General features: G+C 44.1%; 2 protein-coding genes across 2 annotated transcripts in view; one reads left to right on the top strand and one right to left on the bottom strand.

Annotated features, from left to right (window-relative positions):
- Window positions 1-112: 112 nt before the first annotated feature.
- LOC125303066 (NADH-cytochrome b5 reductase 2) lies at window positions 113-3,475 on the top strand. Its single transcript, XM_048256559.1, has 9 exons — window positions 113-240; window positions 736-882; window positions 1,001-1,073; window positions 1,198-1,304; window positions 1,486-1,615; window positions 1,833-1,916; window positions 2,336-2,421; window positions 2,796-2,895; window positions 3,211-3,475. Exons 1-9 carry the CDS (start codon window positions 151-153, stop codon window positions 3,381-3,383), a joined length of 990 nt encoding a protein of 329 aa, XP_048112516.1. The 5' UTR covers window positions 113-150; the 3' UTR covers window positions 3,384-3,475.
- Window positions 3,476-5,915: 2,440 nt separating this feature from the next.
- The window catches only part of ppfibp2b (PPFIA binding protein 2b), a 50,444-nt gene continuing 42,360 nt past the window's right edge, over window positions 5,916-13,999 (bottom strand). The window contains 12 exon segments of the mRNA XM_048256558.1: window positions 5,916-6,080; window positions 6,664-6,729; window positions 7,984-8,056; window positions 8,058-8,176; window positions 9,001-9,189; window positions 10,193-10,318; window positions 10,425-10,547; window positions 10,734-10,822; window positions 10,994-11,105; window positions 11,868-12,018; window positions 12,300-12,419; window positions 12,908-13,043. Of these exon segments, the coding sequence (XP_048112515.1) occupies window positions 6,018-6,080; window positions 6,664-6,729; window positions 7,984-8,056; window positions 8,058-8,176; window positions 9,001-9,189; window positions 10,193-10,318; window positions 10,425-10,547; window positions 10,734-10,822; window positions 10,994-11,105; window positions 11,868-12,018; window positions 12,300-12,419; window positions 12,908-13,043 (1,367 nt within the window). The 3' untranslated portion in view covers window positions 5,916-6,017.

Below are 13,999 nucleotides of genomic sequence, written 5' to 3'. Positions count from 1 at the left end.
CACGCATGTTCAGCCACACATACGCAGTCATGTCATGTTGTTATGGAAACTGCTTCCAACTCCAATTGGTTTCTTTATACAATCCCGCCTCCTCCGTCAGACGCTCCTCCTCTAGGACGGCCCTTGAGCAAAGGTGCATGCTTTCTCTCAATGTGTGACCTATGTATACAGAACCAACAACAGGCTACTGAGGGTAACCCGGGGCAGTGTGACAGAACAGCAATTATGGAAGACTATCTGGTAATTTACTTTTATGATTTACGAAAATATGGATGATTACTTTCAGATGTTTGTAACAAACCAAGAGGTTCAAGATACTACTGATGTTTCTACTGAAGGTTCGATATCATAGTCATACATACCACTTCACAGTTCACACCTTTGAGGAATGGAATGTCACTGCAGGATTTTACATGCTACTTAAATATGTTTAAAGTATCAGATTATGTTTTGTTAAATTGATAGTACCTTTAGATTAGTAGCATAGTGTCTGTATACCAAACAGATATCATGTCAAAGCTGAGCAGAACAGGTGGCATGCCAAGTAGGACATGATTATGCTTTGGGTGTTTGGACTTTATTGCTTATCTACCTGTCGTTTTATATCCAGGCCACTGATATGCTTATATGTTAATATGCTGCATTTCTTATTTTATTACTTTACAAATGAATGCATGAATACAATGAATAAATAATACAAATTATTAACTAATTGTCGATCCTGGTTCTGTTTAGACTGTGCCTATACTGGTGGCAATGTCTGTCCTGGCTTTTACCCTATATTACCTCATGTCAAAAAATGGTGGAGAGAAATCCTCACAGGCTCCCAAAACTCTCCTGGACTCAACAATTAAATACTCCCTGCCCCTCACGGAGAAGGAGGTCTGTTATCTTCATCCAATGCTCTGTCATTGAAACCGTGCCAGAAGAACATATTTTCACCTTGACCAGTAAAAACATGACTAATGGGACTGAACTTATTTGCCTCCCTACTCCACAGGACATCAGCCATGATACCAAGCGCCTCCGCTTTGGCCTTCCATCTCCCTCCCATGTCCTTGGCCTTCCAGTGGGTACGGTGCAGTCTTTCCTTTTTATCAGGGCCCATATAAGCCACATGGTTTTCATAACCATTTGAACAAAGAATTGGTCCATTGTGAGATAAACGTCTAATGAACTGTCCACGGTCAATTTCAGGTCAGCATGTTTATCTCTCTGCAAAAGTCAATGGCAGCCTTGTGATCCGTGCTTATACCCCAGTTTCAAGTGATGAGGACAAGGGCTTTGTTGACCTGGTTGTGAAGGTAGTGTTTGTACCTGTCAAACATGACAATTAAGTCTAATGTAATATAAAATTATTTATTGTAATGGTAAATCGTGATATATGGTATACTTTATATACTGGTGCAATGAGGATTAATGAATTTAAGTCAATTATGCACTAGATAGACAGTGCCTTTGTGAAGCACAGATGGTTCTCTTCAGGTATATCACAAAAATACCCATCCAAACTACCCTGATGGGGGTAAGATGTCTCAGTACCTCAATAACATGGGCATTGGAGACGCTATTGATTTCAGAGGGCCTAATGGACTGCTCGTCTACAAGGGAAATGGTAAGAAAATGTTTGCTTATTATATAAATATGAAGAATGTTGTTCTTTAGAATTTTCCCTTTTTCCAAAGATTAAGTTATGTTAAATGGCATCCACTAGATGTCAGTGTTGTTCATTGGGACAAACCCAATGCTGTTCTGAAAGATAAAATGACTATTGGAAAAAGTTTTGTGTAAGATCAGTGTTTGCCTAATTTTGAATTTTGATCATTATTAAGGAACATTTGCAATCCGTCCTGATAAAAAATCTGAGGCCAAAGTCAGGAAGTTTAAACATGTGGGAATGATTGCCGGTGGAACAGGTGAGATTTCAGACTGGATATCTTTCAGTTTACTTATTTCTTCACCATACTAACAGTGTATTCAATGGACAGCTAGTAGACTGAAATTAACTGAACTTAACCATTACTTCAAGACCAAACATTTTCCCTGGCTACTTAATTGTTTTTTTTTTAATGTGGATTTTCTTGTTTATGTCCTCTGTTTTTAACAGTGGTAGTGGTTGCAATGGTGGTGATAGTGGTTGCAACTAAGATTAATACATTCATTGTCATCACTCTCCCCTTATTTAAATAAAGACTATTATGGTGCTCCTCCTCTTATTCCTCTTAGTAGTAGTACTGGTGGTGGTAGCAGTGGTAGTGAAACTTGTAGTACTGTCAGTAGTGGTATTTGCTGCTTTATTATTTACTTTATTATTTATTAAGATTTTCTTTTCTAGGTATTACCCCAATGCTCCAGCTGATTAGATGCATCACATCGAACCCTACCGACAACACCAAGTGCTCTCTTTTATTTGCCAACCAGGTAAAACCCTCATCACACAGAAATGAATGCTGATTTTGCATCATTCAGTTTGGCCACATGGGTAGAACAATCTGATTAAAGCACCAATCTGATCAGAATACAGATGCCAAATGAACTAGTAAATATTCCATGATAACATTCAGCAATCATGGCAAACTCCAACTAAAATCGAAAAACTGGTTACATGACAGATGTATTCAGATTGAAAAAGAATACTCCACATTATTAACTTGTTATTTCAATCCGATAAAACAATTTACTTTAGATTTTTTAATCGGAGTAGAGTATAATGAAACTGAAATATTTTGTTTTTTGTTTGTTACTGCAAATGAGGTAGTCCAATGTAATTTAACAAACATCCCACTCTCTTGCAGACAGAGAAAGACATCTTGTTGAGAGAGGAGTTGGAAGAGGTTCGGACAAGTCACCCAGAGCAGTTCAAACTGTGGTACACCCTGGATAAGCCACCACAGGGTAAGGGTGACCTCACATTTTCAGCACTTTAAAAAGGCAGATCATTCAACCTCACTCTGTGTTTAGATTTGGTGCCCAATGCCTTCCAAAGGCGTCTACTTCCTGGAGACATATTAAGGATACATAGAATGTAATTATGGAGTATAATTGGATATTGTTCATGTCTGCAATACCTCATGTTGAATTTGTGTCATTTCAGGAAAGCTCTAGAAGCTAACGGTTCCCATAGACATAGCTAGGTCATTAGCCTGTACTTGTGATGCTTGTGAAAGGAGATGTTTAGAGACTTATCTATGGTAATTCTCCCCTCGACAGGATGGGCGTACAGCTCAGGATTTGTAAGCACTGAGATGATTAAAGACCACCTCCCTGCACCAGCGGATGATGTGCTCATTGTGATGTGCGGCCCACCACCAATGATCCAGTACGCCTGCCTGCCAAATCTCACCAAACTGGGCCACAAGTCAGAGAACACCTTTGCCTACTAACAAGTGATGAACACGATGACATTAGTGTAGACCACAAGGCCTCTGAGATTTGATACCATTTCATTGAATAAATGCATTTTTTATTTGTTATATTTACTGTTGTTTGACCTTTACATTATTGTGTCATTTAACAGGTGGCACACACTCGACATGCATAAAAAATGTTGGAACACAGGTCATGCATTTACTGCCTGTCCTAACGGTCTCATAACTCTTTCTCTCTTACACACATACACACACACTCTCAATGTTTTTTTCACTGGTTAAGTTAAAAAGTTAAGTTAAATGGAAACTATTTTGATTTATAATGAATAATTATTTATTTATTAACCATTTATTAAACACAGGCTTAGGTGAAAAATGCCACTCTGTTGAAAATAGGTACAAACCATTAGTTTTGTGAAAAGCCCCATTGAGGGTCTGGCGTATTGCCACTTATAGGCCTGGGATATGAAGTAACGTGTTGAGTTGAGATGGATCCGTTTGGACGCAAATATTCTTGAAACGGTTCCAGGGAAGACGGAGGAAAAAAAGATTGGTTTGGGATGTGTGGACTAGGCCTTATTCACAGGAGGACATCCACATGGTTTTTATAAAGAGCTGAACATCATTAGCTGCAGGGGAATATCTCTGCAGGGGTGTTGGGTCTTGTGTGGAGGCGTCTGTGGCTGGTGTGAATTTAGACACCTTATGGCTGTCACCTTATGCCTTTTACCCAAGTGAGAAGTGAACTGACAAGACGATTCCACAAGGAGCACCACTAGGAGACGAGTTCTTCTGACACATCATTAGAGAAGCCTTGACACTTGACAGTCTTTGTAAGAGAGAAAGAAAGAGAAGGGCCCAGTCTGTGGCTCTTCATGGGAGCGGTGTGTTCCATGAACTGTTAAGGATAGCCAGGTGAGCTTGGCGATGATGGTGAAAACATTATGGCATATAACATTGCAGTGAGTAGCTCAAAGTATCTCATTCATTTCGAGAAATTCTCACTCATCACTACATGTAACTTACAGTTCACAAACATCTGCATGGAGATTTTGGCAAAAACCCTGAGCAACGAAGAATGGTTGGCTTTTACAAACAAAGCAGCTGGAATAGTTAGACTGAGCAGAAAGAGGCACACAACTGTGCTACTGTACTTTGTGCAACTGTCCACAGACTCCATCTTAGGTCCTCATACTCTGACTTCTTGTGAGCAAGGTGTGGTTCAGGCCAGGCTGTGTACAAGCAGGCACTCCTGGAAAGCAGAGAGATAAGGTGCACCCTTTTGCCCTGTAAGACTTGAGCATGCAGGCTTTTCTCTTAAGGTTACCCTCCCCTGTGGACCAACCCTGTTTAGAGGGTTGTCTCTCTTATATACTGAAAAACAAAGATCGATACTGTTTTAGTACATATGCAAAATAAATGGTACCCATTAACACTGCATTGGCATGTTTAAAGCATATGTACTGTACCTGATGAGATGCTGTATTGCTATGACTGAAGGATGTGCACAACTTACCAGTATAAATCTGCCCTGAGTGCTGACAGAAGGGCAAGCTCCAATGGCCCCAATCTGCTCCTGAGAATCCTAGAGAGATGTGTGTGGGATTGTAAGGCTGGTGAATACCTGCTATATTGTGGGTGGTGGTTCAAGGGATGTTTTCAACATTTTTGCTTTTAATGCAATGTGAGTCAGACAATAGGACATCTCACTCTTACAGCACATGTAAACAAACAAAACATTACTGGACTGTCATTTGTAAAACACATTTACAGTGTGGACCTGTGACAGTAAAGACCAAAACACAGTTCAGACTGCAATAATAACAATAATGAACACATGATACAGTGTCTGTTTTATTGACATAATTTCTCTTTATATTTAAGTACAAATTCAAAATATCCTCTGCAATTGAATGTTCAATATAAAATACTAAATACTAACAGTCAGGGACTGCAGATGAAAATCACTTGTATGACTAGTTCTGGTACATTTACATGGCTTACCCTTACAAAAATTACATTTAAGACAAATTAGATTTGCAGCAAACTTGTGAGTGATTTGTGGGAAACATGAGTTCACTAGAAAATATTGCCAGAAGTTTGCAATGTTGGCCGCTAGAGGCAAACTTCTGGCACAGTACTGGCAACAATGACAACACTAGTGGCAAATGTGTTCACCAGTGATTTGCCATCACACTTAGCCAATACTGAACTTCTGGTGTAAAACCTAATTTGCATATGACATTGCTGCAAATTTGCTGCAACATTGCCAAAACCTAACCACATCTGTTTGACAGAATCCTAATTTGCATGTGAAAATATGACTTTTTTTTTTTATGACTGTTTGCCAGAAACCTGAAATTTCTGTTCGAGCTTGTTCATCGATGTACACTGTCCCTTCAAAATAAATAAACATAAACTGTATGTAAAAGAGGTGGGAGGGGGGTTTGTATTGATTGTCGTCATGTTGGCCACACTCAGTCTGGGTAGGGGGGGTTGGAAGACGCTCGGGTGGGGTTGAGTAGGGAGGGAGGGTTGAGTAGCAACTGCCTGAAGCAGCTGGTAAAGGCCTCTTGGGGTTAAGCTGAGGTATGAGGCTCCCCTGGATGGGATGTTGGTGTTGGTTAGCCGCGGCCGTTAGCGTCCAGCTCACACTATAGCCGTCTGGCTCCGGCGCATCCCTCGCAGTAGCTCGTCGCGGCTTAACAAGTACTGAAAGCAAGAGGGGGGGAGAGGACCATGGGTGGGCTGGGGTTAGCTGCAAGCAATGAGGCCACTGTGAGTGCACACTCACACACACACACACACACACACACACACACACACACACACACAAACACACACACATACAAACACACACACACACACACACAAATGCAGAGTGACTAAAGAACCTGTCCTCTGCTGCTGAGTCAGGTTTTGGGTCAGTCAGTTGTCATATTAGAAAAACACATCAGACACAAATCACACAAACACATCAAGGGGTGGTCATCCCCTTTGTGAAGGTGCCAAGGCATACACTAGTAACTTTGTTTGCAAGGTTTTTGCATTTTTGAAGTAGGTAGCTTGGTTGTTTTAGACCAAAATTCCAGAATACTGCTACAAGGTGGATTATTCTCCCCCTGACCAGGATTACTTGAAATTCACAGGACCTCCAGAGAAATAAAAAGGATAATTCATCATACACACAGGAAGTGTTACCTGATTAGTTAATTGTAGTTCATTAGTACTGATTGCAATGTGCATCAAAGTCCATAGTATGTGCAGTGATATGCATTGAATAGACGATACTCACTGTCAGGTTGTTTATTCCCTCTGACAGAGCTTCTATCTGCATAATGGTTCCCTGGGTCACCAGCGCCTGCAACGTGAGGTCACTGGTCAAAGACAGTAGCCATGATAGGTGCACCGAGCACTTCATCCATGCAATGATACAGGGCATTAACACTGTCCACATCCGATGGATGCTATGCAACTTGTTAGGAAAGGCATTAGGGCAGCAAACAGATGCATAAATGCAACACAACAAAGTTTAGTATACCTGAGATGAGCCACGCGTCTCAAGGTGCATGGTGGGAAATTCCTACCCCAGCATGCACTTCTTCATCTCACAAAAATATGGGGGTTTGAGGATGAGCGGGAGCATTCATGAGAGCACAGATTAGTGAATGACGGTGATTAGTAATGCAGAGGACCCCTCTGGTTGTCACTGGATGAGATATCAAGTGTGCTTCATTAGGTGACCTCAAATATGGACGTGAATAAGGACATGGTGGAATGTCAGTTCTAGTCTCCTTTCTTGGACACACATGGACATGCCTGGCTGGCAAAAACAATCATTGCACGTCTGCATGTAGAAGAAAACACCATTGGACAGAGAATCACATTTTTTATTATCAGTAAAAACTCATTTTACTTTGGGATAACACCGTTGACATTTACAAGACAACCAAGTGCTTACTGCACTAACATCTATACCTATAAAAATAGGGTATACAGCATTATCTTGTATGAAAATATTTGGGTGCAATTTTCTTTTCAAATGCACTCAGTTGCAAAAAATCAATGCTAAAAGTCTGCATTGCCTATATTTAGACACCCACATAAATATTAAATATCCCTATATATATGCAAATATTGCACAAATATTTATTACACAAGTGTGTCTCAAAAATGTTAAAGAAAAACCGTGTATATACTGTTAGCTGAATTTCAGATATACTTGAAAAATAAATGATACATTGTGTTAACTAGCGGCATACTCCTTATGCCTTATGAAGACGAGATATACCCTTGGCCACTCCAAGGATCCAAAGTTACAGTAGTCGGGTGTGGGCTTCAGGGCATGACCAAGCGTCTCCACGGACGTCCATGAGAAACGCGCCGAGCGCAGTGCAGTTCATACCCATGAGTGGATGGAGGGAAGAGAGGTGTCGGAGTGATGGGTGTTATGCGATGGCACTGAAGGGACTGAATGGGGTCGTGTGGACTGGGGACGGAGGGGTGTGGGAGCGGGGGGGTGAGGGATGTTATTGGCTGCAAGCTCAGTGGTTTGATGATGCGGGGGTAGCGCAGCGCGGCGGCGGAGGCCTTGGCATCAGCTCTTTGACCCCACCTGCTCCCCCCGCCTCTCGGGGTCCCTGTCGAGGATGGGGCTGAGGCCCCGGAAGCCACTGTAGGGCCGGTGTGCCGTTGACCAGGGCCGGGGCCGGCACTTGGGCCGCCTCCAGGGGGCAGATGTAGTCCGCCGCCTCGTCTGCCTTCCGCCTCCGCAGATGGCTGAAGTTGGAGAAAGGCAGCTTCCTCGGCTGAGAAGAGAGCAATGGAGTAGGACTGAGGTAAAAATGGAGTGGGATTTCCCTGCACAGATTAGCAACACACACACACACACACACACACACACACACACAGATCTCTTTGCCCTTCCTCTATCAGAACAGTTTCATCGGCCTGTGGCTCAGTGGCTTGTTTTGAATATGTGCAGTAAGCCTGTGTGTGCTGAGGGTAAGCTATGCTATCACAGTGTGTGTGTGTGTGTGTGTGTGTGTGTGTGTGTGTGTGTGTGTGTGTGTGTGTGTGTGTGTGTGTGTGTGTGTGTGTGTGTGCTGAGTGCTTCGCGCAGCACATTTTCTTTCCTCCTCCTCCTCCTCCTCTGCTGCCTTTGAGGAAAGCCAGAATCACTGAGTGAGTATACCTAGCTGCAGCATGGCTAAGCAGGCTCTGAACACAAAAGTGTACTGGGAGGAGCACCCTGGGTTAATGGCAGGGAGGGATTAAAGCTTTTTCCCTCTCGAACAGAGAGAAAAGGAAAGAGGAGGCAGAGAGAGAGAGAGGGAGAGACAGAGACAGAGAAAGAGAGAGAGAAAGATAGATAGAGAGAGAGAGAGAGGAGAGAGAGAGAAACAGGAGAAAATGCAATGAAGGTAATTGAGAGCAAAAAATAGTGGAGGAGAGACACAATAAATGAGACTAAGACTTCTTTTGTGTCTCGTCTCATACATATCCACACACTAGCCACCCCACACCTTAACGGCCGCTGCTGTCCCAGTGATTAAAACCTCTTACCATAGCATACCATAGCATACCATAGTAAACCTCATACCATAATAAAGCTATAAACAACGCCTCTTACCCGCACTTTGGCAGTGGTGGTGAGCGGGGTGTAGCTGGGCGACTCCATGAACTCCCTCTTCTCCTGCTGGGCCCGCCCTCCCACCAGCGAGCCGAAGTTGGTGGCCAGGTGCCGGCGCAGGAGCGTCTTCTGGGGCGGGATGTTCAGGAGCATGGCCAATGTGTCCGAGTTGAAGCGCGGCTCCAGGATCTGACAAAGCACACATGGACCACCAAGTCAAGCCAACTTGCAGCACAGAGCTCATTATATGTCACCATCAAGGTCAGAGGTCACAGGATAGTTTGTGACAATGGAACAATTACTGTATATTTTCAGACCTCAAAACACTCGTCATACCTGCTTTGTTTAGGATGTAACTACTATGACACAAATCACGCATCTCCCATATTGATAATGATTATTTCCTTAGCTGAATATCTTATGTAACTATCAATCAACTAATTAGTCTAATCATTGTTTACGGTCTCAACAGTGGAAACTACATGATATGTGCAACTATGTGGTTTCTTGACCATATTCGTGTGAAATGTCTTGTCAGTATTGTGCAGTATTCTTGTAGCAATGGACACTGCTATAATGTGTAGCATAACTGTGGTTAAGTATCCTGGTGGTCAGGGTCATTGCTGTAGTGTGCAGCGTGACTGCACAATGTTTTTTAATACTTCAAAATAACATTTGATAAATGAACCTTAAATTTTTCAGTAGCCATAGGTGTGTAGATTTGAACAAAATCTGGTTCTTATCGGGTCTTTTACTGCCTGAAATATCCGATTTTGTTTACCGCGCTCGGAGGTTAGTGCTGGCCTGATGGGTCGTCTACTTCCACCCTTTCAACAGCACATTTAGACTGAGAATCAACAGCACGGTTAGACTGAGAATTCTCGTCGCTACCTCAAAATTCCACTGGAGCTCCAAGCGGATTTGTACACGCAGCCTTACAAGACTGTTTATAGCTCTTTGAGTCACGGTAAAATGTAATTTTTGGTACATAGCTAATTTAGATACACTTATGGTGTGGGTGCTTGCATTTATTTAGGAATCCATCGTCTTGGTTTGTATAGAAATAAATAGTAAGTGACACATACACGTAAGAAGGCGAAAACACGGGACTGGTGGTAATAGGGGGCGATCCGATAGTATTGTTATGGTAAGAGGCTGTTGCTATGGCATGCTGCGTGAGAGTGGTACTCACTATGAGGCCCCCGTGGACTCCACTGCCCCTCAGGTTGGGCGCATACTCAGCCAGGTCCACTGAGCGCAGCCACTCCATTACACGGTGGTTGGACCACTGCACCACTTCAGAGGGTGAGATGTTATGCTGCCCAACACATACACACAAACACAGAGTTAGACACACACACACACACACACACACACACACACACATTTCACACAGTCTGGCGAGCTTGAGCGGGGTCTCTCACCTCATCCCCAGGCCTGCGCTTCAGGCAGTTGGAGTTGAACTTGTTGACGTGGAGCACATGGATGGCACACTTGATGCTGAGGTGATGGAGCTGACTTGTGACTTTCAAGAACAGCAGATCATTCTGGAATAAATCACACACACACACACACACACACACACACACACACACACACACACACACACACACACACCCACACAGACATTAAAAGAAGAAAGACACATCCAGAAACACACACACAATGCACGCTATCATTTGACACAATCAGCAATTCAATAACAAAACAATGTGATTCAAATGTTTTCATACCACTGTCAAATACTGCAACATTTGGCCATCTACCCTCGCGTCATTGAACTGGTCCTTGTACTGAGGTAATCCAATATCATCCAGCCATCCTGTTGGTAGCCACAACATTAGTAATATCCCTTTAAGAAACAGTGCTTTATCTGCATGGAAAATGCATCTCTTGAATATTCATTTGTTTCAATGACAAAAATCTAGTCACTGGCTGTAAGCTGAAAGAGAGAGATATGGCGCTTCATGTCAAGATGAGGTACAAGACTTACGTGTGACCCAGATGTGATCCAGCTCGGCAGACTTCTCGGTGAGTTTGCTACTGAAGGAGCGCAGGGCCAACTGCAACTTCTTCCTGTGCAGAGGATGCTTAATCCCCATCTCCTGTGGCAGGGACGACATTAATGCTCTTAACAGGAGTGTATTAGACGCTCCGCACAATCCCCTAAGAACAAAGTAGTACTCCCACGGGTTTTACACGCGGCAGTGCTGCACATCACTGGCACTTCAAGAGAGGAAGGGAGAAAGAGAGGGATGGAGGGAGAGAGTGGGAAAGAAAAAAAGAAAGACAAAAAAAGAGAAGGAAGGAGAGAGAGAGATGAAGGGAGAGAGTGGTTAAGAAAGGAAAAAGGAGAAAAAAGAGGAGGAGGGAGGGAGAGAAAGAAAGTGAAGTAAAGAGAATTCAAGAGAGATGTTTCAATGTGAACAAAGGCTTAACGAATGAGGTTGACTGTTGATCTGAATCAGCAGCCGACAGGTGCAGCTAATCTGCCATTAGCGGAGTGGGCAGGAGCCCTGCTGAGAGGGGATGCTGAGGGACGCTGGGTGGACAGGTAGAACTGCCTCTAATCAGTGAGAAGGCGGAGATGATTGAGAGTCCGAGGAAAAGGAGAGGTGGAAAATGAAGCTTGAGAGGTGGAACCAGGAGAATGGAGGGCCTGTAAGATAAGTGTGTGTGTGTGTGAGATCGGGGGAGGGGTGGGTGGTAGATGATGTCTGAAAGGCTGTGCCAGATGCTGTCTTAAAATAAAATCTAATAAATATCAGGTGGTCGTGTTTTGAAGTCGCTGTTGCTGTTATTCCATGACCCCCCCTCCATCTGTCTCCCTGTCTGTCTCAGTCCATCTCCCAGAGGAAATACTGTACCTTCTCGATGTCCTGTGTGCTGGCGGACAGGAGCGTCTGCCCACTGCTGATCCACTGGCGGGTCTGGCTGGCGTACTGCCCAAGACCGGAGTCCTCCAGCCAGCTGCACACCTGCTCCGGGCTCCACTTGGAGAATGGCGTGTTCGTGTCGCTGCGCGAGAGAGACACAAGCTGGCCTGAGTACATCAGCGGTCACCATGAAACTTCTAATACTGCCGTACAGTACAGGATGGACTGCTGACTCGGGTGTCCAGTTTAAAGTGTACTGACTGCTCATTTCATTAGGCTGCAGAGAGCACATATTTTTACATTCTCAACAGGCTTATTGAGCGTGTTGGATGTCTTGTAAGAACTCTGGTATTCCAATAACTCTTATCTGCTTGGAGAATTTTTCACTGGTATTTTTTGCCCACTAACCCAGCGGGTGCTTACCGTGCCGCCTGTCCTGCGTTGGCCAGTCGCGGACCAGCCGTGGCTCTCATGCCTCCTCTGCGGAACTCGGCCGACTCGGGCTCGCCCGCGGGCAGGCTTCCCGACTGCGACCTGCGGATCCTGTGGAAGAGGTGAGGGGTGAGCACTGGGAGGGCTGCTTTCTCCTTCTAAAGAACTACAGGTCTACAAGGATCCCAGCCACTGGGCCCTTCCTCCATCAGAGCAGTAGTTATTAAAAGACACAGTTTTTATATAACATTTGAGCTGATTAAAACTTGCACATTTGCTTGACTAAAGCACCACAAAGGTGCGAGCTCAAGGCATGACATGCTACCCTAAGACACATTAATTCAGGGGAAGTTACTGCAGAGCTGCACTTTAAATCCATAGCTCTGCTTCGAGGTTTAAGAACGTTTGAAGCTGCCCAGAAATTAGAGCAGGGTTTTAACAGTTCACAACATTAGCATGGGCAACATATTAAGCTTTCTTCACAGGTATGACATAACTGACTTCTGACTTATAAAGGCTACTGTGGTATAGCTTGGCGGGACAGACAAGAAAGCGGACCAACAAGCTGGCTGTCGGCTGGCCATATATGGGACACTTACTTCCCCCACAGCTTCTTGATGCCCCTCTGTGTTTTCCTGTGTTCTGGGGAGACAGGCGACTGCTGGCCCGAGTCCCTTCCAGATGACAGGGGGGAGAGGTCAGACAGCGTTGAGTCATCCGCCCTCTCTGTCTTTCCTGAGACAGGCCAGGCCACAGGCAGGGGAATCAACAACAGCAACAGAAAAAAGAAACATGACGTGAGTTAGTCTGTAGTCTGGAAGAAAAGGTTGGTTGGTTGCCTTTATTTGGTCTGACGTGAAGAGCCCACACAAAATACGCACCGGCTCCGAAAAGATCAAGCCTTCCCCTTGAGCCTGAATCAAATGTTAGCAAGGAAAAGGAAAAAGTAAAAAAGGAAGTAAAACACAGGAAATAAAGATTATTAGCAAGTCATGAGACAAAGGCATGAGAAAGTCAGAATTCGATTCAATTACCAACCAAGGCCAAACAAATCAGATAAGAGGTTAAACTACAAGCCAATTCGAAGGGGATCTGGGGGGAAACTCCGGCTCTGATCTCCATTTTGATATACAGCTGTTAAGATCCAGCTCCAGCTGGGACTACCCATGTGGACACAATTCTGCAGCCTCACATGACACCAGTTTAGGAATTCAAAGCACTCGTGCTCAAACAAATTTGTGTCTAATTTGGGCTTAGGGGCCGCGCTGGAGATAGGAAGGTGTAAAGTATTAGCGATGTGCAGGAGACAAGCTTAATCTCAGCCTCCTCTGGGCTTCACGGCTTTTAAACCTCCAGCTCCACTTTTTACTCAGGAGAACGAGGGAAGAAAAAACATGAGGGAAGAAGAATGGAAAGAATGAAGGAAAAAAAGAAAGAAAAAAAGTGTGGGAAAAGAAGAGAGAGAAAGAGAGAGAGAGAGAAAGAGTGGAAGAAAGAGAGAGAATGAGAGCATCTTCAATCCCAGATGACAAACAGAGGATGCTGAGGATGTTTGCCCTTTTTTTTTATATCCCCCCTGTGAGAGTACGATACCTAAAGCTGGAGCACTCGCACTCCGGCAGCGGTCTTCACCCCCCGAGCGCAAGCAGGCGGAGGAGAGATGAGCCAGAGCACAGGCGGCACAGCCACCG

Source organism: Alosa alosa, chromosome 11 (assembly GCF_017589495.1).
Source record: "Alosa alosa isolate M-15738 ecotype Scorff River chromosome 11, AALO_Geno_1.1, whole genome shotgun sequence".
NCBI classification, from domain to species: Eukaryota; Metazoa; Chordata; class Actinopteri; order Clupeiformes; family Clupeidae; genus Alosa; species Alosa alosa.
This window is presented reverse-complemented; position numbering and strand designations above follow the sequence as displayed.